This window comes from Nomascus leucogenys, chromosome 19 (genome assembly GCF_006542625.1).
Source record: "Nomascus leucogenys isolate Asia chromosome 19, Asia_NLE_v1, whole genome shotgun sequence".
NCBI classification, from domain to species: domain Eukaryota; kingdom Metazoa; phylum Chordata; class Mammalia; order Primates; family Hylobatidae; genus Nomascus; species Nomascus leucogenys.
The window spans coordinates 31,213,656-31,238,866 of NC_044399.1; the positions used below are offsets into that span (position 1 = coordinate 31,213,656).

The following is a 25,211-nucleotide window of genomic DNA, read 5'->3' on the forward strand; positions in this document are numbered from 1 at the left end:
ATCAAGGCTGTCCTTTAAGTTCATCTTGGGATGGTCCCGCAGCGGAAAGAGACGCTGGACAGCGGTTGACAGTCCCCTCTTGACAAACGGATGTGAATTTAGCCTACAGAAAAAACAGGTTTAAACGCCTGTTGGATGTCTGGTTGCTGTAACTGGTGCTAAGCCTAGCCCTGGGGACCACAGAGACTGGCTGTGGCCCCACGTATCCCAACCCTGCGTTGGTTTCTGCACGCTACTCTCGTGAGTCCTGCCCCGGAGACACCGCCTGGGAACCCCTAGCCACCAGGAAGAGGAAGTGCGCAAGCGCACTGTGAACGGCTCTCGCAACACTTTGTTACTTAGGAAACAGCCAATCAGCGATCTGGACGCTGACCAATAGGAAGCACGGTTCGGCCCGCCCGGCTAATTTGAACCCGAGGCGCCGGGTGGAGGTTGGCGCGGGCAGGGGAGGGTGTGGGGCGCGCTGTCCTGGGGTGGGTACTCCTGTCTGTGGTGTGGCTGTGGGACCCGCGAGCAAGCAGCGACGCCAGCGGCGGAGAACCGACGAAAGGTAAGCCCTGGCCCACGGCGAAGCCGACCGCGCGAACGCCTGCTTTCAGGTCTCGGACGCGCAGACCCACCTGCTCCGGGCGGGGGCCTGTGCCAGGCCTCTTGTGCTGGACGTCAAGGTGCGGCGCGGAGAACGAGCTTTGTTGCCGCCCCGGCAGGCTCTGCATGGACCCCTTTAAACTGGGCGGGAAGTGGAGCGCTTCCTTACACACCCGTACGGGTGGTCAGAACCCCTCCGCTCATCTATGGTGGACCTAGACTGGGCCTGCACATCTGCCACCACGGCCTGGCCCTCTGTAGGTCGGCCCCGTGAAAGGTCCTCCTGCTCGCGAGTGAGGAAGAATTGGGCTCTTCTGCACACTAGAACTAAAGGCCTGGGACTCCCTGCATGTCAGTGTGGAGTAGGTGAGCCCCTCTTCACCCATCTACTGAACCGATTGCAGAGCTGCACGTGCCGGTGGCTGTAGCACGCAGTAAAATTTTTTTTTTTTTTTTTTTTTTTTTTGGAGATGGAGTCTATCTGTCTCCCAGGCTGGAGTGCAATGGCGCGATCTTGGCTCACTGCAACCTCCGCCTCCCGGGTTCAAGCGATTCTCCTACCTCAGCCTTCCGAGTAGCTGGGACTAAAGGCGCCCACCACCACACTCAGCTAATTTTTGTCTTTTTAGTAGAGACAGGGTTGGCCGGGCTGGTCTCGAACTTCTGACTTCAGGCGATCCGCCGCCTCGGCCTCCCAAAGTGCTGGGATTACAGATGTGAGCCACCGCGCCTGGCCAGATGTTTGATTGAATGAAGGAACAAGTGAAAGAACATTTATATGACAGAAGACCAGGCCTCTGTTACTGCTCCTAGGATGCATCTCCCCTTAGCTTTGACCTTTTAGGGAACTAAAGTGACATGGAAAAGATTAAGCCTGGTCTGTGCCACAGAATTTAAGGGATTTTACTGAAGACACTGGTTCCTCCATCGTCATGAGAAAATGCCATATGTCATATAATTCTAACAGTAATACTAATATCTATTGAGCACTTACCAGGTTTGAATGAACTCATTTAATCTTCACAAATACATGGGGTAGATACTAGTATTATTTACAATTTACAGGTTGGAAAACTGAGGCTCAGAGAAGTTAAGCCTAGTTTAGAGGAGAACATCTCAATGTTATATTGCTTTCTCCAATCTTCTCCCTATTCTATTTCTTCCCCAGTCACTGCATCCCATGCTTCAAAAAGTACAAAGGTATCCAGTCATTCTCTGCCTATTTCATTGTTGAATTTCCCTACACCTAGAGAGTTATTTTAAGATGTTGGTCTTTATATTATCTAACCGAATTCCATTTATACCTTTTCAAAAAAGTATACGTGTATACTGTTGCAAAAAAATAAAATAGAAGTTAAAAAAAGTATACATGTTGCATATTTTATAAATTTATAAATTGTTTTTCTACCTGGCCACAAAACAAATCTAAACAATCATCAGAGTGTTGCATAAAACATAATCTCTTAACACAAGCAATTAAGTTATAAATACCACGTTTACAATTTTTTTTTTGGAAGTAGAGACAAGTTCTCCCTATGTTGCCCAGGCTGGTCTTGAACTCCTGACCTCAAGCTATTCTCCTACCTCAGCTTCCCAAAGTCCTGGGATTACAGGCATGAGCCACTGTGCCCAGCCCATGTTTGTTTTTTTGTTTGTTTTTTTTTTTCCTGAGACAGAATTTCACTCTTGTTGCCCAGGCTAGAGTGCAATGGTACCACCTCAGCTCACTGCAGCCTCCACCTCCCAGATTCAAGCAACTCTCCTGCCTCAGCCTCCGGAGTAGCTGGCATTACAGGCACCCGCCACCGCGCCCGGCTAATTTTTTGTATTTTTAGTAGAGATGGGGTTTCACCATGTTGGCCAGGCTGGTCTCAAACTCCTGACGTCAGGTGATCCACCCACCTCGGTCTCCCAAAGTGCTGAGATTACAGGCGTGAGCCACCATGCCCGGCCTGAAATTTTTTAAAAATACACTTAAGTCAGTTAATAGGAAATCATAATTGTAATTAAAAGATAATTAACATGGAGCGATTATAAAAATACTATTTATAAAACTTGTGGGATGCAGTTAAAGCGATACTTAGAGGGCAATTTATAGTCTTAAATGCTTATATTAGAACATTTTGTTTAAGAAGCTGAAAGTTAATGAGGCAAATATCAAACTTTAGTAAGACAGAACAGCAGAGAACATATGTAGAATAGAAAAGAAGATAAGACTGGGTGGGCATGGTGGCTCACACCTGTAATTCCAGCATTTTGGGAAACCAAGGCAGGTGGACAGCTTGAGCCCAGGAGTTCAAGACCAGCCTGGGCAATATGGTGAAACCCCATCTCTATAAAAAAATTTAAAATTAGGGGGGTGTGGTGGTGTGTGTTTGTGATCCCAGCTACTCAGGAGGCTGAGGTGGGAGGATCTTTTGAGCCTTAGGAGGTCGAGGCTGCAGTGACCCGTGATCGCGCCACTGCACTCCACCCTAGACATCAGAGTGACACTGTCTCAATAAATAAATAAATAAGCTAAAAGCAGAATCAATGAAAGAGAGTTTTACCATATAATAGAGAGGATTATTTTAGTCAAATGCTGTATCTTAGAAAAGAATAATAATTAAACCTCTGGCAATACTGATGGAGAAACAAATAAAACACACAAAAAAGATCTTAGGAGCAAAAATAGGGACATACTTCAGTTACAGAGATTAAAAGAAAGAGAAACGGCAATGGAACATTCTTTTTGACAATGCCTTCGGAAAATTTTCTAGGAAAAAACAACTTGCCAAAACTGACTCAAGAAGTTATGGAAATTTTGACTAGATCTAGGACTATTCCATTGAGGAATTCAATTTTCCATAGAGGAAATTGAGTTAGTTTAAAAGGTATCTTCACAGGCATGAAAAACCTATACCAAATTCCACCAGAAACATACAGGCAATTGAAAAAGATGATTCTACTTTACACAAACTCTCCCTATAAAAAAGAGAAAACATGTTGAGTCTATTTTATGATATCAAAAATGACACAAAGAAAATTACAAGTCAGGCCAGGTGTGGTGGCTCACGCCTGTAATCCCAGCACCAGCACTTTGGGAGGCCAAGGCAGGTAGATCACCTGAGGTCAAGAGTGTGAGACCAGCCTGACCGACGTGGTGAAACACCATCTCTACTAAAAATACAAAAAATAGCCGGGCGTGGTAGCAGGCACCTGTAATCCCAGCTACTCAGGAGACTGAGGCAGGAGAAATCGCTTGGACCAGGGAGGCGGAGGTTGCAGTGAGCTGAGACCGTGCCATTGCACTCCAGGCTGCTGGGCAACAAGAGCAAAACTCCATCTCAAAAAAGAAAAAAAAAAAAAATTACAAGTCAATCTGTTTCGTTAATGTAGTTGCAAAAATCTTAAGAAAATATTAGCAATCAGAAGCCAGTTATGTATTTAAAAACTAGATTATGGGCCGGGCGCGGTGGCTCACGCTTGTAATCCCAGCACTTTGGGAGGCCGAGGCGGGCGGATCACGAGGGCAGGAGATCGAGACCACGGTGAAACCCCGTCTCTACTAAAAATACAAAAAAAAAAATTAGCCGGGCGTGGTGGCGGGCGCCTGTAGTCCCAGCTACTCGGAGAGGCTGAGGCAGGAGAATGGCGTGAACCCAGGAGGCGGAGCTTGCAGTGAGCCGAGATTGCGCCACTGCACTCCAGCCTGGGCGACAGAGCGAGACTCCGTCTCAAAAAAAAAAAAAAACTAGATTATGACCAAGTTGAATTTATCCCAAGAATGCAAGAATGGTTTAACATTGGAAAATCTATTAATACAATTTACACTTTTAGAGATTTAAAGAGCAAACATATCTCATTAGGCACAGAAATACAATTCAATAGGAGCAGTGGTGACTCACTCCTATAATCCCAGCACTTTGGGAGGCTGAGGTGGGAGGATTGCTTGAGCCCAGGAGTTCGAGATCTGCCTGGGCAGCATAGTGAGACACCATTTCTACAAATAATTTAAAAATTAGCCAGGGATAATGGCACACCTGTGGTCTCAGCTACTGGGGAGGTAGGTGATGTGATGAAGTGGGAAGATGGCTTGAGCCCAGGAGTTTGAGGCTGCTGTGAGCAGTGATCCCATCACTGCATTCCAGCCTGGACAACAACATGAGACCTGGTCTAAAAAAATAAAAAAGGAAAAGAAAAAGAAAATAGAATTCAATAAAGTTCAATATCCATTCATGACTTTTAAATATATATAGGTAAACTAGAAATGGAGACAAATTTCCTTAAACCAAGAAAGTGTGAAATAGTAGAAGCATTCTTTCTAAAATCAAGAAAGGGACGAGGATACTCACTATTACTGCTTTTATTCAATATTGTGCTGGAGGTCCGAACCAGAAATGTAAGACAAGAAAAATAAATAAAAATAAAATAAGATTAGGAAGAAACTAACAACACTATCATCAATTACAGCCTTGTGATTGTCTATTTAAAAAAACAAAAGAGGCTGGGCGTGGTGGCTCACGCCTGTAATCCCAGCACTTTGGGAGGCCGAGGCGGGCGGATCACAAGGTCGGGAGATCCAGAGCATCTTGGCTAACACGGTGAAACCCCGCCTCTGCTAAAAAATTAGCTGGGCGTGGTGGCGGGCGCCTGTGGTCCCAGCTACTCGGGAGGCTGAGGCAGGAGAATGGCGTGAACCCGGGAGGCGGAGCTTGCAGTGAGCCGAGATCAAACCACTGCACTCCAGCCTGGTCGACAGAGCGAGACTCCGTCTCAAAAAAAAACAAACAAAAGAACACAATGTAGGAAGAACCAGTGGACTGGGGGTGCTGTTCTTTTGTGGATACCCAGGTGAGGGGGAGATGGGAGCTACCCAAGCCCAACTGCAGGGAAGAACAGCCTAAGGATGGGGTAGTGCCCCTGGTGACAGAAGAAGGTCAAGTTCTAGCCTTGCTACTTCACATTTGGGAGACAAGTTCCTGTGCCTCCTGTTCCTTTTGTACGGTAGGGATATAACAATTGTTGTGAAAGTTAAACACCGTTTGTAAAGCACTTAGCATAGTGTCTAATTCATAGTAGGCACTGAGTAAATGTTAGCTGTAATAATAATTATTTTTAGATTTTTGGATTCAGACTCTGCTCTTCTCTGGCCCTTATTTATTCATAGGACAAATTCAGCATCTGCTGCATGCTGGGCCGGGTGCCCAGGCACCTGGGGTACATAGACTATGTCAGAAGAAGGTCCTGCTCTTGAGATTTAAGGACAAAAAAACAAGTGTATTAGGGTTGTGAAGGAGAGATGAAGGGGGCTACAGCATCGCCTGTAAAAATAGGACATCCAGGGGCTGGGCTTCTTCCCCTACCCCCTCACCCCTACTACCTTCTTCAGCTTCTAGTGTCTGCAGGGAGATTCCCTCAAGTCCTCTGAAATTCTTCTCCAGGGACTTTTGAGGAGCTTGGGCTCACTGGGCCTGTCTCTACTAGGGTGGGCAGAGCAGGCCATCCCCAAAACAACAGAATCTTGGCTTCCCAGCCCCAGCCTGGCAGAGCACTAGCCTCTGGGTTTTAATGAGCTGCCCTGGGTTAGAAACAGGACGTGACTGTGGCTGGCTGAGAATCCTGAAGATCTTATTAAGGAATCATCTCCCTTGTACTTTGGGCTGAAATGCTCTTTCCAACCAAGGATCAAAGCAAACTTGACACACGTTCTCTCATTAATCTCCCCATCCCCTGGGGTGGGAGCAGATCGGTAGCTGTTTTCTCTGGTTCTCAAAGAGGGAAGCTGATGCGACATTGACCTGGTGTGGCTTGTGGAAAGACCTCCCCGTTGGTCAGATGCCGAACAGGGACCAGGACCCAGGCATCCTAGTGGCGGCTATGCCAAGTGTCATCCACACTTTGTGCCCCATGCCCCCAGCACCATCTCAGCAAGAAGGAAAACATCTCATTAGGCAAACAGACTCAGCCACACTGGCCCTCAGGAGGCGGGAGGAGAGAACTGTAAAGGTTATGAGCACTCCTTTGCCAGTGCCCTTTTTAATTTCCTGCTTAGAATGTTAGGCTGCTCTGTGGCTCCTTCTCAGCTAAAGCCCTCCCCATGGGGAGTAGGGACTGCCAGGAAATGTGGACAACCCAGGCACCCTCTGCCTTCCCTTCCCCGGGTGCCAAAGTGGGGTTTCCTGGGGGTAGGTCTGCAAGAGTAGGAGACAGGAACCCTCTCTGTTGAAAATTAGGTACAGCCGGGTGCAGTGGCTCATGCCTATAATCCCAGCACTTTGGGAGGCCAAGGCAGGTGGATCACCTGAGGTCAGGAGTTCGAGACCAGCCTGGCCAACATGGTGAAACCTATTCTTTACTAAAAATACAAAAATTACCTGGCCGTAATGGTGGGCGCCTGTAATCCCAGCTACTGGGGAGGCTGAGGTAGGAGAATTGCTTGAACCTGGGAGGCAGAGGTTGCAGTGAGCCGAGATGGTGCCACTGCACTCCAGCCTGGGCGACAGAGCGAGACTCTGTCTCAAAAAAAAAGAAAAAAAAGAAAATATTAGGTACAGTCCATATATTTGAAAGTGTTTGTAGAATACAGAATGCTAATTTCATAAAAGGAATTATAATTATACAAACATAAGGGACTATTACAATGATGTGATCATTGTAGCATAATATATAATATCACTATAAGGCAGTATAGCCCGATGTGTAGTCAGACTGCCTGGATTGGAATGGGGCTCCATCGCTCACTAGCATTGAGACCTTGGGCAAATTGCTTAACCCTCTCTATCTCAATTTCTTCACTGAAAAGTGAGTATAACAATAGTATCCATCTTGTGAGATTGCAATGGGGATAAAAGGAGATGATATGCATGAGGTGCTTTGAACAGTTCCTGACACAGTGAGCACTTAGCTAATATGCTTACTATGGCAATCTGATTGCTGGGACAGGAATAGAATTACATACATGTAAAAGGATTATGGTTGGTTGATATCTTTTTCTTGTTTTATTTGGGGACGAAGTTAAGAAGTTTAGGGATGAGGGGACAGGAGTTTCAAATCAGCTCAGTTCTGTCTCATTCTCCAAGGAAAACCTTAGCTGTTTGCTAGAGTGTCAGGTAGAAACCTCACTTTTTTTTGCTGAATGACCTTGGTATTTGTGACCCACTAGTGGAAGCTAGTCTTTACGTGGAAGGCATCCATCTCTTCATAACGCCCAGGAACAGCCCCTGTTCCTCACCCCTGTCAATATATCCCTGGAGTTGGGGTGAACTTTTCCTGGCTGCATTCCAAAATTCCATCCCTACTCTTGGTACGCTGCATTCCAAAAATTCCATCCCTACCCTTGGTACGCTGTTTCAAAAGAGAAATGAAAAACCACGGAGAGAGGTCTGGGGAAGATATAAGAGTGAATAAGTAAATATATGTTTGGAATTATTACCAGGTCAACATTAGGAAATCTGTTGAGTCACCCTCTACATTAATAGATTAAAGGAGAAATATGTGTGATCACTTCAGCAAGTGCCAAAAAGCATTTGATAAAATTCAACATCCATTCCTACCTTCCTAATGGGCAGTGGAGGTGGGGAACTAAACATAGAAGAGCTAAAAATAGAAAGTAACTGTCATTATTTGCAAACGATATCATCATTTAATTGAAAGACTTAAGATAATCAATGACAATCTATTAGAACCAATAAGGGAGTTCAGTAATGTGTCCAGATACAAGATCTGCATTCAGAAATCAGTAGCTTTCCCATCTTCTGGAAAAAAGGAGTTTGAAAATGTAATTTTAAAAGGAGTGGGTGGGCACAGTGCTCACGCCTGTAATCCCAGCACTTTGGGAGGCCAAGGCGGGTGGATCGCTTGAGGTCAGGAGTTGGAGACCCCACCTCTACTAAAAATACAAAAATTAGCTGGGCGTGGTGACATGTGCCTATAATCCCAGCTGCTTTGGAGGCTGAGGCAAGAGAACCTGGGAGGCGGAGGTTGCAGTGAGCCGAGATCGTGCCACTGCACTCCAGCCTGGGCGATAGCGAGACTCAGTCTCAAAAAAAAATAAAAATAAAATAAGGAGCCTATTCATAATATAGCAAAGATCATGTAATAACTAGTAATAAACCTATCAAGAAATATATAATACCCATGTGAGGAAAATTATAAAATTTTACTAAAGACTGTAAAGGTATGAATAAATGGAAAGAGATATCGGTTCCTAGGTGGGAACACTTGATATTGTAAAGATGCCAATTTTCCTCATATTAATCTATAAATTCAAAATAATCCAAATTAAAATCTTAGCAGGATTTTTCATAGAAGTTTATAAGCTGATTCTAAAATCATACGTAAGACAAGATGCCTAAAAATAGCCAAGAAAAAGAGCAATGAGGTGATATATGATAAAACCACAGTAATTACAACAGTGAAGTACTGGAAAAGGAATGGACATAAAGAAACAGAAGAGAAAGTCCAGAAACAAATTCATATTTCTTTTTTTTTTTTTTTTTTTGAGATGGAGTCTCTGTCACCCAGGCTGGAGTACAATGGTGTGATCTCAGCTCGCTGCAGCCTCTGCCTCCCAAGTTCAAGCGATTCTCCTACCTCAGCCTCCTGAGTAGCTGGGATTACAGGCGCCCACCACCATGCCCAACTAATTTTTGTATTTTTAGTAGAGACAGGGTTTCACCACGTTGGCCAGGCTGGTCTCAAACTCCTGACCTCAGGTGATCTGCCCACCTCGGCCTCCCAAAGTGCTAGGATTACGGGCTTGACCTCCCAAAGTGCTAGGATTACAGGCATGAGCCACCGCACCTGGCACAAATTCATGTTCCTTTTTTTTTTTTTTTTTTTTTTGAGATGGAGTTTCACTCTTGTTGCCCAGGCTGGAGTGCAGTGGTATGATCTCAGCTCAGTGCAACCTCTACCTCCCAGGTTCAAGTGATTCTCCTGCCTCAGCCTCCCAAGTAGCTGGGACTACAGGCATGTGCCTCCACACCCAGCTAATTTTGTATTTTCAGTAGAGACGGGGTTTCTTCATGTTGGTCAAGCTGGTCTCGAACTGCCAACCTCAGGTGACCTGCCCACCTTGGTCTCCCAAAGTGCTGCGATTACAGGCCTAAGCCACCACACCCAGCCACAAATTCATGTTTCTATGAGACTTAAGTTATGTTAAATTTGGCATTTCAAATTGGTGGAGGAAGAATGCACTATTCAATAAATGACCTTGAGGATAATTGCTTACCAATTAGAAAGAAAAGATATTTAGAAACCTCATCACACAGTTCACACACACAAAAAATTCCGTCTCCATGACAACCTAAATGTAAGAAAGAAAAAGTATTAGACAGAAATACAAGAAGAGGGTTTATTACCTTGGAGAAGAAACGTCTTCTTAAGTATGACATAAAAGCTATAAAAGATTGACATGTCTGACCATTTAAGTGTTAAAAACTTCACTATGGCCAGGGTAGGATTTTTTCCAGGAATGCATGGTTAGTTTGATACCAGGAATAATATCTAATAAATTACCATAGCAACAAAATAAGGGAGAAAAAAGCACATAAATATATTGAGAGGGCCGGGTGCAGTGGCTCACACCTGTAACCCTAGCACTTTGGGAGGCCAAGGTGGGCAGATCACCTGAGGTCAGGAGTTCGAGACCAGCCTGGCCAACATGGCAAAACCCTGTCTCTACTAAAAACACAAAAATTAGCTGGGCATGCTGGCAGGCACCTGTAATCCCAGCTATTGGGGAGGCTGAGGGAAGAGAATTGCTTGAACCTGGGAGGCAGAGGTTGCAGTGAGCTGAGATCGTGCCATCGCACCCCAGCCTGGGCAACAAGAGTGAAACTCCATCTCAAAAAAAAACATATACGTGTGTGTGTGTGTGTGTGTGTGTGTGTATGGAGATGCTGAAAGAGCATTGATAAAATTCTAGACTTTCCTAATAATAACCCCAAGTAAAACAAGAATGGAAGAAATTGCTAATGTGATAAAGACTACTTGTATAAAACTAATGTCTAAATAGGGAAGCACTAAAGCCATTTCCTTTAGAATCAGAAACAAAACAAGAATGCACATTATCATCATTATTATTCAACATTGTTTTAGAAATTCTAGAGACTGCAATAGACAAGAAATGAAATATTGGGTATGAATATGGAGAAGAAAAGGTAAAAATTTTTTCCTCTTCTGATACATAATTGTATACTTAGAAAACCCAATAAGTTCTAATAAAAATAAATGAAATTAATAAGAGAGTTTGGGGGTAGTAGATATCGTGTGAATATATAAAATTAGTTGTGTTCCTCCATACTAGTAATTATCAGCTGGAAACGTAAATGGGGAAAGGTGTTCCATTCACAGGAGCAATTAAGTACATAAAATACCTGAGAAATATATTAAAAGGACAATTACAGAACTAACTGAAGAGATAGAAAACTATAAAATCTTATTGAGGGACATAAAAAATATCTGAACAAAAAGAAAGGCAGTAGCCACAATCTTGCCTGAAAGAGTTTAATATACTTGGCTGCTAAAGGCTTATGTAAAGTAAAAAAATAAAATAAAAGGCTGAGTATAATAAATATGTAAATGTAATACAATTCAAACTGTAGCCCCAGTAGGGTTTTTGAGGGAGGAGAGGGCTCCAGGTTGGGGGTAGAATAGATAAAATTTTCTTAAAATCAAGTAGCCTAATAAATGCCTGAAAATAGCCAAGAAAGCTATAGAAAAGAAAGAGTAATGAAAAGGTTCTTGCCTTACTTGCTGGAAAGCATACTGTAAAGTAATATCATGGAAACAGTGTGGCACTGGCCCAAGAATAGGCAGAGATACATGAGGGTTATGAAAGGTAAGAAAAAAAAAAGAATAGACAAATGGATTCGTGGAACATACTAGAAAGCCCAGTAAGAGGCCTCCAACAATAGTCATTTGAGGCCTGGCACGGTGGCTCATGCCTGTAATCCCAACACTTTGGGAGGCCAAGGCGGGCAAATCATGAGGTCAGGAGTTCGAGACCAGCCTGACCAACATGGTGAAACCCCATCTCTACTAAAAATACAAAAAAAAATTAACCAGGCATGGTGGCAAGCGCCTGTAATCCCAGCTACTCAGGAGGCTGAGGCAGGGGAATCACTTGAACCTGGGAGGCGGAGGTTGCAATGAGCCGAGATCATGCCATTGCACTCTAGCCTGGGCGACAGAGCAAGAGTCCGTCTCAAAAACAAAAACAAAAAAACATATATACATATATATATATATATATATATATATATAGAGAGAGAGAGAGAGAGAGAGAGAGTCATTTGAGTATGACAAAGATGGTATTTCAAGTGAGAAGGAGATATAATTGGTTTTAGCACCGATATTTTTACTCTCTTGAGGCATAAAACAGAGACCAGTCCTTGGGAATGGGTGGAGGGGACCTTGGAGTGCTGAGGGGGCACCTGCTCAGGCCTGGGGTGGGATTGGTCCTCAGCTCCACCATGTCTCGCCCAGGTGTTGCCACAGTGATGGCAGTGGAGGACAGCACGCTGCAAGTGGTGGTACGGGTGCGGCCCCCCACCCCTCGGGAGCTGGACAGTCAGCGGCGGCCAGTGGTTCAGGTGGTGGATGAGCGGGTGCTGGTGTTTAACCCTGAGGAGGCCGATGGAGGGTTTCCTGGCCTGAAATGGGGTGGCACCCATGATGGCCCCAAGAAGAAGGGCAAAGACCTGACGTTTGTCTTTGACCGGGTCTTTGGCGAGGCGGCCACCCAACAGGACGTGTTCCAGCACACCACACATAGCGTCCTGGACAGCTTCCTCCAGGGCTACAACTGTTCAGGTGAGAACCTCAGCCCTGCCTGGCAGTGGCCTGGCCTCCCTGCCTCCTCCTAAGGGAAGGGTTTCATGTGTCTTCTGGCATGTGCCTGCCTCCCCCAAGCAGGGCACGATTTACTAAGGAGTTTTGTAGAATGTCCCATCATGCTCTGTGGGACCCTCATTCATTCATTCAGTCTATGGGGAGGCACTCTACTGGGCCCAGAGCAGCAACAGCAAATCAGACAGGACAGTTCCTGTCCACTTGGTGCTCACAGTCTAGAGGGGAGAAGACACCACTCACAGATCACAGCCACAGTGTGTGGGGATAAACCAGGGTAAGTGGTAAAAGGGAGATAACTGTGGGCCTTCAACACTAAAAGCTGCCTCGCCTACAGAAGGAAGGCATAGCCCGCACCCATAGTGGAGATCCGGTCATCCCAAATCCACTGGCCTATGGGGGAGCAGAACAAACACACAGAGAACTCCAACCCTGCAGCGGGAACATGGAGGGTGCGATTAGTGGGAGCAGTGGAACATGGAACACAGGAGAAAAAGGAAAAGGGCTTGAGGGAGGAGGGAAGGGCTGAGCTGGGTGGCAAGGCACTGGGGTCCTCCTCTTTACTCTGTCCTCTGCAGTGTTTGCCTACGGGGCTACCGGGGCTGGGAAGACACACACCATGCTGGGAAGGGAGGGGGACCCTGGCATCATGTACCTGACCACCGTGGAACTGTACAGGCGCCTAGAGGCCCGCCAGCAGGAGAAGCGCTTCGAGGTGCTCATCAGCTACCAGGAGGTCGGCTGCCCCTGCCCTGGGCCTTTTTCTTACAACCACCTGGTGGGGAGTGAGCCCATGGGGTGGAGTGAGCTGGTGTGGGACAGGGTGGCGGGAAATGGAGAGCTGGCGGCCCTCAAGGAGATAGATACTGCTCAGTGAGATGCTGCACTAGAGACACCCGCCCGTTCACCCTGCTGTGGTCATGTAACACAGTCCTGGGAAGCGCCACTTCTGTGGGTGTCTCAGATACACCCCGGCCTCAGCTCCCCTGTCCAGCCACTAGGGAGAGGTTTCCTGATGGGCCACTCTCCCTCAGGCCTCTTCCTTTCTTTCTTTCTCAGGTGTATAATGAGCAGATCCATGACCTCCTGGAGCCCAAGGGGCCCCTTGCCATCCGCGAGGACCCGGACAAGGGGGTGGTGGTGCAAGGACTTTCTTTCCACCAGGTGTGGGATTGGGCTCGGGTAGGATGATCGGCCCCATGGGTCCTCGGAGTTCCCTCACAAAACCGTCTGGGGATGCCCTGGGTCCTGTGATGGTGGTAGCAGTGGTGGTGGTAGCAAGGGGGTGATGTAGGTTCTGAAGAGCAGCCCTTCCTGTTAGGGGAAAAGTCCCGATTGGGGAACCCACAGCCCCGTTCCTGGGCCTCTCCTCTGTAGCCAGCCTCAGCCAAGCAGCTGCTGGAGATGCTGACCAGGGGGAACCGTAACCGCACGCAGCACCCCACTGATGCCAACGCGACTTCCTCCCGCTCCCATGCCATCTTCCAGGTGAGGTCATGGGTCAGAGCCTGAAAACCAGGGCTCCTGATACCCATCTCCCCCTCACCCCTGCCATCTGCCTTCAGATCTTCGTGAAGCAGCAGGACCGGGTTCCAGGACTGACCCAGGCTGTCCAGGTGGCCAAGATGAGCCTGATTGACCTGGCTGGCTCAGAGCGGGCATCCAGTACCCATGCGAAGGGGGAGCGGCTGCGGGAGGGGGCCAACATCAACCGCTCTCTGCTGGCGCTCATCAATGTCCTCAACGCCTTGGCCGACGCAAAGGTAAAGCGGCACAGGCCAGCGTTCTCCCCAGGATAGCAACTGAGCACCTGAACCCAGGGCCAAAGGCCACAGGGCCCCATCCTGGGTCAGTGCTATCAGTTGCCTCACCCCACACGTGCTCACTGCCCCCCAGGGCCGCAAGACCCACGTGCCCTACCGGGACAGCAAACTGACCCGCCTGCTCAAAGACTCCCTCGGGGGCAACTGCCGCACAGTGATGATCGCTGCCATCAGCCCCTCCAGCCTGACCTACGAGGACACGTACAACACCCTCAAATATGCCGACCGGGCCAAGGAGATCAGGCTCTCGGTGCGTGCCAGCCAGGGCCGGCTTGGGCGTGGGGCAGCTCCAGCTGGGGAGCAGGAAGGGGCGGGACCCAGGCAGCTCCCACAGATCCCTGGGCCAAGTGTCCCCAAGGCAGAGGAAAGAAGTTCCTCTGGCCTGGGCATGGCGGCTCATGCCTGTAATCCCAGCCCTTTGGGAGACTGAGGTGGGCAGATCACCAGAGGTCAGGAGTTCGAGACCAGCCTGGGCAGCATGGTGAAACCCTGTCTCTACTAAAAATACAAAAATCTGCTGGGCATGGCGGTGGGCGCCTGTAATCCCAGCTACTCGGGAGGCTGAGGCAGAAGAATCGCTTGAACCCAGGAGGTGAAGGTTGCAGTGAGCTGAGATAATGCCACTGCACTCCAGCCTGGGTGACAGAGCTAGACTGTCTCAAAAAAAAAAAAAAAGCAGTTCCTCTGTCTTCAGAGAGTTTTAGTGATAGAAGCAACACAGTCCCCATCCCTGGGTGGGAAGCCACCAGCTGAGAGGGGCAAGATGGTCTCTAAAACCAAGGGAGACGGCAGGAGGGTGGCCTCTCATTGGCCAGTGGTCTAGTTCAGACTTGTTTTTAGCAGCAGGAGCATATTTTCAGCAAAATATAAACACCAATATATGCTTTCTGCCACATCTGCTTGACCCCTCTCTTCCTCCCTCCCCCCAGGGAGCCCTGGCTCTCCTGGGACCACCGCAAGAACATCCTAACCCTGGCAAGAAGGTCTTAGTTGTGGAGTCAGGGGTCTTCTGCCCCTCGCTGTGGTCTCAGGCATGATACTGACCTTCTCTGCTGTGTCTCCCCACTTGCGAGGCTGGGTCATGGGGACGTGGGTGAGACCTAGTGCAGTGCCTGGCCGTCGGCGGTGGCTGATAAAAGCTGCTTTGAATGAACAAATAAATCTCTCTCCTGTTCCCCATCTCAGCTGAAGAGCAATGTGACCAGCCTGGACTGTCACATCAGCCAGTATGCTACCATCTGCCAACAGCTCCAGGCTGAGGTGAGGAGCCTGCCTTGGGGGCAGGCTGGAGGGCCGAGAGCCAGAGGCAGGAGCTTGAGGGTGTGGCGGGGGCTCTGTCTGCCCCTCCTCTCCTGTGCTTAGCTGGGGCTCTCAGGGGCTGGGCTGCTTCTGTTCCAGGTAGCTGCTCTGAGGAAGAAGCTCCAAGTATATGAGGGGGGAGGCCAGCCCCCACCACAGGACCTCCCAGGATCTCCCAAGTCAGGACCACCACCGCAACAGTGAGTTCCACTGCCCATTCCCACCCTCACCCTGCAGCTCAGCCAGGATGGGGAGCCAGGCCCTCTTCTCCAGTTTCTGGAGGACTAGGACTCCTTGCTTCTGCTCCAATCCCTAGGGTTAAGGGTTTGTACCCAGTGCCCGCCCAGCAACTGATTGTCACCTAGAGTGCTGTGTCCAATGAGTAAATGGCACCCCAGCCCGTAAGAGCAGGGCCTACCATTCGAGAGAAGGTGAACTTAGGGGTGTGTGTCGTTGTCTCTCAAACCAGAAAATCCCTGACTCCTCCCACCCTCAGCTACTGCCCATTTGTCACCTAAGTGTCTGTCCCTTATGGACTCTATACGACCTGGGTGCCACAGAGATCCCACCCACTCCCTGCTCTCCCACCTGGCCCACATCCTGCCTCTCAAACCCTCCTTTCCCACTTAGCCTTCCCAGCTCCCCCTTGCCACCCCACCCTCCCAGCCAGCCCTGCACCCCAGAGCTCCCTGCAGGGCCTAGAGCCCTTCAAGAGGAGAGTCTGGGGACGGAGGCCCAGGTGGAGAGGGCCATGGAAGGGAACTCTTCAGACCAGGAGCAGTCCCCAAAGGACCAGGATGAAGGCCCAGCTGAGGAGGTAGGACTTGGGGGTGTGAGGCCTGGGTATCGGGAGGGCTTGGAGCCGGTGGGATATTGGAAAAAATGCCTCTGCCTGACTCAGAGTCCCTTCAGTCCCGTCTCTACATGGATGTCTTGCACCTTAGTCATTAGGAGGATTTCAGATTCTGTGCAGGAAGAAGAAATCTATCAGATCCTTGTGTGTTTGGAAGTGACCAGGATCTGGTCATTCTAGGAGCTGTCATTTCCACTCTTGTAGGAGGGAAGGATTTTAGAAGCTGTTTATAAAGATGGGGAGGCCATCCTGGCCCCTCTACCTGTGCCTTCTCCTTCCTTTTTAGGTTCCAACCCAGATGCCAGAGCAGAACCCCACACATGCACTGCCAGAGTCCCCTGGCGTGACCCTGCAGCCCAAGCCAGTCATGGGCCACCTCTCAGCACAGGAACTGGATGGGGACCGTTCTAAGCAGTAGGTATCTTCTTGCTGTATTCTGGAATCAAGGTGGGAAGCAACGGGCTCAGCCTCCCTGGGGGTGGGAATTGGTGTTAAGCACATCACAAAAGCTCTGTCTCTTCATCAGCACCGTCCTTTACCTGGTTTCACCTCCTTGTTATTATCATCACCTACTCGATTAACTTATCACCTCTACGTATTCCTCTACATAGCTGACTGCCCAGCAGGAGAGGGAAGCAAAATGCCAGAGTCCATCCAGGCAGCCAGCAGGCCCTGGGTCAGGGCAGGGCGGCTGGGGCTTGCACTTTGCTTTCCAGTCTGAGGCCAGGCTGCCCCTCCACAGCGAGGAGGGGACAGCCAAGGGAAGCTGAACATCAGGCTGGGGAAGGGACAGCCCTCCTGAGCCAGTGTTTTTCGTGTATCTTCATCAACAGATTGATTGTGGCTATTTTTTCTCAGAAGTAAATACAAACCACTAATCAAAGCCAAAGAAAAATGGATTTTGGACCGTTCTTTCTATGCTTCATAGAAAGATGCTACTAATATTTTTCTCCTTGGCCCCCCAGCTCCTAAATCCCCTGCCACTTAGCTCTGTTACTGCCATCCCACTCTTCCCTCCCCAGCATGCTTCACGCTAGGCAGTGTATTTAAAGCTTCTGGACAGAAGGGCCTGCTTAATTTTATTTCTTGTTGGGGAGTGTCTGTTCCCGACTCAGCAAAAATGCCGCAGTCTGAATAATCAGCAGCTCATTATCTGTCTCCTGCTATCAGGTCCTGCCTGGGGCCCTGGAGAGGAAAGGATGTGCTGGTGGGATGTCCCCCTGATCTCCCAGGGAACAACCATGAGCTCCTACCGATGACCCAGGGCCCCTCTGCTAGGGGTCCCCTGTTATGAGGAGAGAGGACACCAGGGTCCTTATTTCTGCCCTGGCTTTGTGGTCTCCAACAAATTGCTTCAACCTTGGCCTTGACTGGGGATCATAGCCCCCGGTCTCCCTACTTCTTGGGGATGAAGTACTAATAAAATATGACAAATCTCCATGTTTGGAAACGTCCTAACAACCAGATCGTTGAAAATAATTTCCCTTTGATTTTAAAATTTAGAATCTTGGACCACTAGGGCACTGAGTAGATCTTAGATTTTCCAGTTCAGTGGTTTTCCAGATTTTTTTTTAATTGTTTTTAGCTACAAAATACTTTCTTCAAATGAAATCTTATGCTGAAGTCTAATGCATAGAACAGTCAAAACAGAGTTACTCTGTCCGATGGGTTTTTGAAACCTAATTTGAAAACTCCTGATTTAGACCAGCTCCCCATTTGTCAGATGGGGCACTGAAGCCTTCGTCCAGGCTCACCTAGCAAGAGGGACGGGGCCAGAGCCTGGATATTTCCCCCAAACGCCCACGCTTCACAATTGTCTAATCTTCCTTGTAATGTGTGGCTCGTGCAGATGTAGAATGAGTTTCCTCTGTGTCCATTTTAATTTATATCCTGCCTTTTTTCAAAAAGGCCTTGAGGCTGCTTTATAAAATGAGTTTGTGTTCCCTGAGCACACCCTGACTGAGGACAGTGGAGGGGGCTTCAGAGATGTCCAGGCCGGTGGAACTACCTGAGGATAAATCATTTTCCATGGATAATTCCCACTGAGATAATTGTGTTTATTCTTTTATCATAGGTGTGCCTTACAGAAAGAAAATATGCTTTATTAGAACCTAAATTTACAACCATCAATAATCTCATTACCCTCATAATTTCCTTTAAGTAGCCCCCCAGTGCCTGTGAAATACGCCTTGATTCACACATACTTTTTCAGGATCCCAATCATTAAATAGAAACAGACGGAATGCATTTTTGAGGGCCTTCTTAGAACCACGATGAACATACTCTATCTTACATAAATCTCCTCTTATCCTAACCAGCAAGATGGTATTATTTCCATCTTACAGGAAACAATAGTTAGCTAGACCTACAGTGCTTATTACATGTCAGGTATTCTTTAAAACATTTTGTCTGTAAAGTAACTCATTCAGTCTTTCCAATAACTCTATGAGGTGGGTGCATTTGTTATCCCCATTCTAAGGTTGTGGAGACTGAGGTTAACCAGTGCATCCAAGATCACACAGCTGGGAGGTATTGGAGCCAGGATGTGAGCGGGAAACTGGCAGTCTGACTTGAGCTGGGCTCTTAACTGCCCCCTTGCACTGCCCTTAGGGTAGATGAACTCATGATTACAACGCTAGTAAGTGGCAGAGCCAAGAGGAGACTCAGACCTTCTGAGTCCAGGGCCACCTAGTGCCCTTTCCCTACTTCTCAGATCACTGTCTTTGTCATGGGGCGTGTTTAGTGGGTGACACTTCCCACCATTACCTGTGGCCATCCTGGCTGGCCTTGGCCTTCAGCAATAGCAGAGCAGAATCCATGGCTGAGAGGGTGGTGAGTCTGGCTAGCCTGTCTGGGGCGAGGCAGGAGGGAGCCAGGGGACCAGTTCAGGCTCCTCAACCGCAGCTGGAGTGATGAGGACAGGTGCATGGCATAGAGGCTCCTGGTCAGGCTGAGTCTGAGCAGGGCTGGGAATCCCCTTTCTTCTGTTCCAGGTTGGCCCTAAAGGTGCTGTGCCTGGCCCAGCGGCAGTTCTCCCTGCTCCAAGCAGCCAACCTCTTGACGCCTGACATGATCACAGAGTTTGAGACCCTACAGCAGCTGGTACAAGAGGAAAAAATTGAGCCTGGGGCAGAGGCCTCCAGGACTTCTGGCCTGGCCAGAGGGGCACCTCTGGCTCAGGAGCTGTGTTCAGAGTCAAGTGAGTCTCATCCTGCTCCCCCTTGCCTGTCTTCAAGGTGCTGTCTTCAAGGCCCCACTGGGGCCAAGGGGCGTCCGGGGGCCTCAGTTGCTGGATTTTGCTGCTGTAGGAGGCCGGGCCCCTGGGATCCTAGACTTCTGCACACAGAGAGGCCCCAGGAGACCTGAGGGGTTATGGGCTCCTTCATGTCTCCAGTGTCTGGCTCCCCAAGTTCTACAAATTCTCCTTCCTTCTGTGCAGACCCTGTGCAGTCTCCTCTCCGCCCAGAGCCTCCAGGATACACTGGCCCTGTGACCCGGACCATGGCGAGGCAACTGAGTGGCCCCCTGCACACACTGGGAATCCCGCCTGGACCTAACTGCACCCCAGCCCAGGGGTCCCGATGGCCTATGGAGAAGAAGAGGAGGAGACCAAGCACCTTGGAGCCAGACAGTCCCATGGCCCCAAAGCGGGGCACCAAGCGCCAGCGCCAGTCCTTCCTGCCCTGCCTGAGGAGAGGGTCTCTGCCTGACACCCAACCTTCACAGGGGCCCAGCACCCCCAGAGGAGAAAGGGCCTCCTCCCCCTGCCATTCCCCTCGCTTTTGCCCAGCCACAGTCATCAAAAGCCGGGTGCCCCTGGGCCCTTCCGCCATGCAGAACTGCTCTACCCCGCTGGCCCTGCCCACTCGAGACCTCAATGCCACCTTTGATCTCTCTGAGGAGCCTCCCTCAAAGCCCAGTTTCCGTGAATGCATTGGCTGGGACAAAATCCCCCAGGAGCTGAGCAGGCTAGACCAGCCCTTCATCCCCAGGTGGGTCTCCCAGTCTTGTGCCACCCCTCCTGTCCGGAGGTCAGTGGTCAGCAAGGGACTTCTTGGTGCTGCTGAGAAGTATGGAGGACAGCCTGACTCTTGGAGCTGGGACGGTTCCTATCTTTTCCCCTTTGGTTGTGATCTGCTTTGCTCCCCAGGCCCAAGAAAGCAGGATATACAGCTGCCAGGGAGGTGTCACTTCTCCTGGGGCCCCTGCCTGGTCTGTCCATGCTGCAAAGCCACCCACTCTGTGCTGGTTTGTAGCATGCTCATGAGTAGTTAATGGGACCCCAACTTGGAAAGAGTCAGCAGGGAACAAGAATGTACTAGGGGAGCCCAACACTACTGTTCCTCTCTTTACTCAGGCTCTTTGGCCTGGGCTGCATTCTGTGTTCCACTGGGAAATAACTCTTTCTGCCACTTCTACTCCAGATTTTGGCCTCCAGCCCAGCATCTGGAACGGGAAAGGGGGTCCTTAGAAAACTCAGTGCAGTATTTTCCAGTGAGAAGATGAAGCTGTCACTCCCCCTTTCCACACACATGGCAGGGGAGGGGAACAGCAGCCTGCTCAGGACAGTCCAAGGCCAAGAACCAGTGGCAGACTGACCTGCACCTGTGGGGCAGAGGCTGGCAGGCTCTGCCCACCCACGCCCCCGCCCCTTCCACAGCCCGAGAAGCAGCTCTCGGTAACAAGCGCAGAGCCGGGCAGGTGGAAGGGTGAAATTGTTTGAACTCCAGTTCCCTGGGTGCACCAGAAACTGACATCTGGATGTCCTCCCAGAGCAGGCCTGTCACTCAGCTGTCAGCCAGGCAGAGTGAGGCAGGGAGAGGAATCCACCTCTTTGTAGAAGAAACCTCAGAGGTCATCTTGTCCAACCACCCTCCCCCATGCCCGAGCTGGGGGCTGGAGGGAGGAAGTGACGGGCCCTGCTTCTGGTTCCCTGCTGATCAGCCTCCTTCCCCTTCCTCCCTCCCCAGGGTACCCGTGCCCCTGTTCACCATGAAGGGCCCCAAGCCAACATCTTCCCTCCCTGGGACCTCTGCCTGCAAGAAGAAGCGCGTTGTGAGGTGAGGTTTGGGAGGTGTCAGCTGTCTGGGAGAAGGAGTTCGCTCTTGCTAGGGCAGTAGACACCTGGGCCGACTCTGGGCCCCCAGTGTCTCTGTCTCTGCATCCCCGGAGCAAGCAGCTGAGGTCCTGTGAGCAGGGCCCGAATCTAGTTCTCCAATTGAGGTTTCCTTGGCACTTGCTATCCCAGGATCACCCCAGAGCTGATCCATGAGGGAGGCTCTCAGCACCCATTTATCCATGAGGCAGATGTTGCACACCATTAATCCAGCAAAGGGATTCTCCATCCTCACTGCTACTTCCCTCTCGTGTCCCCAACCCTACACACTGCCTCTCCCGCCCTTAGATCCAGCTCTGGAAGCTCCTGCTGGTGCCCAGCATCCTTTGCTCTCAGGGCTTAGTGTCAAGTACTTACATGCCCCACTCAATGCACACCCATAGTCCAGAGACAGGGCCGTAACCTTCCACCTTCCCTCTTTTCCTCCCTTAGTTCCTCAGTCTCCCGTGGCCGCAGCCGCATCGCCTGCCTCCCCAGCAGCACTTTGAAGAGGCCAGCTGGGCCCCTTGTACTCCCAGGTGACTGGCACTAGGGACAGGGATAGCCTGGGCCATGGGGGCCGATGAAGACAAGAAGCAGGAGGGGACGGGGGAGCTGAGACCCAGAAGAAAGGAGGGCCTAGGGTATTGCCAAGCATCTCAGGGACGCTGCTGATGAGACAGGTGGGAGGTAGGCTGGAGGACGGGGACAGAGCCTCACTTTCCTTCCTCGCTGCATTCCCCACCACCCATCCAACTGGCCTGCAGAGTTGCCCTTGAGTCCCCTGTGCCCTAGCAACCGGAGGAGTGGAAAGGACCTCATCAAGGTGGGGAGAGCTCTCTCAGCAGGGAACGGCATCACCAAGGTGTCCTGATCGCCAGAATGTCCTGACCGCCAAGGTGTCCTAACCTACCGGCCCCTCTATGCTGGATACCCCTCTTGGACCTGTAGCCACCTGCACCAGGAGCTGGATCTGCCTTCCTTACCTGGGAGCAATTAGTGCCAACACACCTTTGCTGTATTAACATCCCTCCCCAGACATCCATCCTGCTACTCACCCTCTGTTAATCTCCTGTTACACTCAGCTTCTTGGCATGTACATATTCATTTGTGAGTGTTAACATGCTGCTGTTTTTTGTTTTTCGGTGGTTTTTTTTTTTTTTTTTTGAGATGGAGTCTTACTCTGTCACCCAGGCTGGAGTGCAGTGGTACGATCTCGGCTCACTGCAACCTCCGCCTCTTGGGTTCAAGTAATTCTCCTGCCTCAGCTTTCCAAGTAGCTGGGATTACAGGCGTCCGCCACCACACCCAGCTAATTTTCGTCTTTTTAATAGAGAGGGGGTTTTTCCATGTTGGCCAGGCTGGTCTTGAACTCCTGACCTCAGGTGATCCACCTGCCTCAGCTTCCCAAAGTGCTGAGATTACAGGCATAAGCCACTGCACCTGGCCTGTGTTGCTGTTTTAAAGGTGCTGCCATGTTCCCCCCTCTTTTTTTTTTTTGAGACGGAGTCTCGCTCTGTCGCCCAGGCTGGAGTGCAGTGGTGGCGATCTCGGCTCACTGCAAGCTCCGCCTCCCAGGTTCACGCCATTCTCCTGCCTCAGCCTCCCGAGTAGCTGGGACTACAGGCGCCCACTACCACGCCTGGCTAATTTTTTGTATTTTTAGTAGAGACGGGGTTTCACCATGTTAGCCAGGCTGGTCTCGATCTCCTGACCTCGTGATCCACCCACCTCAGCCTCCCAAAGTGCTGGGATTACAGGCGTGAGCCACCGCGCCTGGCCTCCCCTCTCATTTTTGATGCCCTCTGTGCAGGCAGATGGCTCTTGGGCTCTTTTCCCCACCTGTCTCTAACACAGGCCCCACGGTGATGGCCACAGGCAGTGGAGGAGGAATGAGGATGGGTTGGGGAGTGGGGAGTCGCAGCTCGGCTCTTCCTGGTTTCCAAGAGGGACATCTTCATCCCTACTCCCCTCAGTCCCCAACCACAGTCCTGGTGAAGATGTGGATGATAATGGTGCCTTGATTTCCAAATGAAGACAGCTTTATTGTTTCACTCTATTGTACATAGGATACACGTTCAGTGTAAAATAAAGTGTAAAGAAAGGGGAATTCAGCCTTAATGCTGCACCTGGATATAAATGCTAATGATACTTGGGTTTATAGCCTTCTGACCCTTTATTTCTACATATGTATATAGATATATACGTATATTTTTGGTATAACAATAAACCGTCTCCATCCTTGGTGTGTGTGTCTCTCTATACACCTAGATAGGATAGCAACACCTTCCCTTTCTCACCTTCCTACTCTTAAGACCTCAGGAAACTTCTGAGTATATACAGAAAACAGTTCTCACTCTGCATCCTCCTGGAGCCTGAGGTCTGAGCCTGGCTCTTCACTCCACAGCCCAATACACCCTAAAGGGCCTCCTCTTCTCCGTGGGTTTGGGAGTAATTGCACCTGGAGGTCTGTTCCACCCTTCTACAGCCTTGGGGGTGGGTTGCTAGGAGTTCTACCTTCTTAGTGGCCCCCAGGTCTTAGGTGAGGCTCCAAACTAAGCCCCGCAGGCCTAAGTCCAGTGCAGTCTGCTCTGCCGACACCCACCCACCTGGCTTGTGACTTCCATCTCCACTTCCTTGGATTGTGTGACAGTGCCACATAAGTTTCCCTCCGTTCTCCCCATGAAGACATGGTTGGCTGAATGAATTAATAGTGCAAACAAAATTACAGGAGTCTGTGTTTAACCTGCTTCTGATAACAAACATGTTAAAGGCATTTAGAGCATTGTGAGTAGCATGTAAATAAATGCTGCTAGTTTCAAGTGAGTCCTGGCCTCGGGGAGCAGCCTCTACCAGGTCAGCCCCTCAGCTCTGAGCCCTTTTTGTTTTTGTTTTGTTTTGAGATAGAGTCTCACTGCAACTCCCAGGCTGTAGTGCAATGGTGCGATCTTGGCTTACTGCAAGCTCTGCTTCCTGGGTTCAGGCGATTCTCCTGCCTCAGCCTCCCAAAGTGCTGGGACTACAGATCTGGGCCACCACACCTGGCTAATTTTTGTATTTTTAGTAGAGACGGGGTTTCACCATGTTGGCCAGGCTGGTCTTGAACTCCTGACCTAAAGTGATCCACCCACCTTGGCCTCCCAAAGTGCGAGGACTACAGGCGTGAGCCACTGTGCCCGGCCTCTGAGCCCTTTTTGGAGTAGAGGAAAGAACAGCCAGGAGCATCAAGCACCCACTGGCTGCCAGGCCCTTCACGGAGCTGCGCTACCTCATATGGGAGATAATGATAGGCTCTGAAAGGGTCACAAAACTTGCCCAGAGCTAGACTCAAACATTCTGGATCTGAGGTCTGCTTCTCTGCATCACACCAAGCTGCTTTTCTCCGGAAGTGAACAATGTCTGTTCACTTCCAGAGGGAAGTGAAAAGGACAGACATTTCGTGTGCATGGGGTTCCCTCCTTTCCAATTAGTCTTAATGAGGTTTTCCCCCACTGTGTACCACGATTTCCAGAGAAGCAGTCACAGATTCACATCATCGTAGCCCCCAGCACCCTGGCATGGTGCCTTGACCTCAGGAGTCCTTGCTGAGTGTTGGTTGGATTCAAATTGAGTAACATCCCCCATTTCCTGGGGCCTTCACATATATTATCTTATTTGATCATCACCATCACCCCTGCAAGTGCAGAGGCAGCAGGCACAGGGCAAGGCAGCGGGTAAT

At 49.7% G+C, this 25,211-nt stretch overlaps 1 protein-coding gene across 2 annotated transcripts; it reads left to right on the forward strand.

Moving 5' to 3' along the window:
* The first annotated feature begins 404 nt into the window (after window positions 1-404).
* KIF18B (kinesin family member 18B) lies at window positions 405-23,737 on the forward strand. Of its 2 annotated transcripts, XM_030800651.1 has the most exons (16): window positions 405-550; window positions 12,061-12,387; window positions 13,002-13,159; window positions 13,483-13,587; window positions 13,801-13,911; window positions 13,989-14,186; window positions 14,320-14,496; window positions 15,432-15,506; window positions 15,645-15,745; window positions 16,212-16,362; window positions 16,685-16,812; window positions 19,392-19,597; window positions 19,838-20,390; window positions 21,369-21,458; window positions 21,947-22,032; window positions 22,261-23,737. In XM_030800651.1, the coding sequence occupies exons 2-16, from the start codon at window positions 12,075-12,077 to the stop codon at window positions 22,365-22,367; spliced, it is 2,559 nt and encodes an 852-aa protein (XP_030656511.1). In that variant the 5' UTR covers window positions 405-550; window positions 12,061-12,074; the 3' UTR covers window positions 22,368-23,737. The 2 variants fall into 2 exon arrangements, with proteins under 2 accessions (XP_030656511.1, XP_030656512.1); XM_030800652.1 differs by lacking the exon at window positions 405-550 and having other exon boundaries at window positions 12,048-12,387; window positions 16,176-16,362; window positions 21,947-23,734.
* Window positions 23,738-25,211: the final 1,474 nt, after the last annotated feature.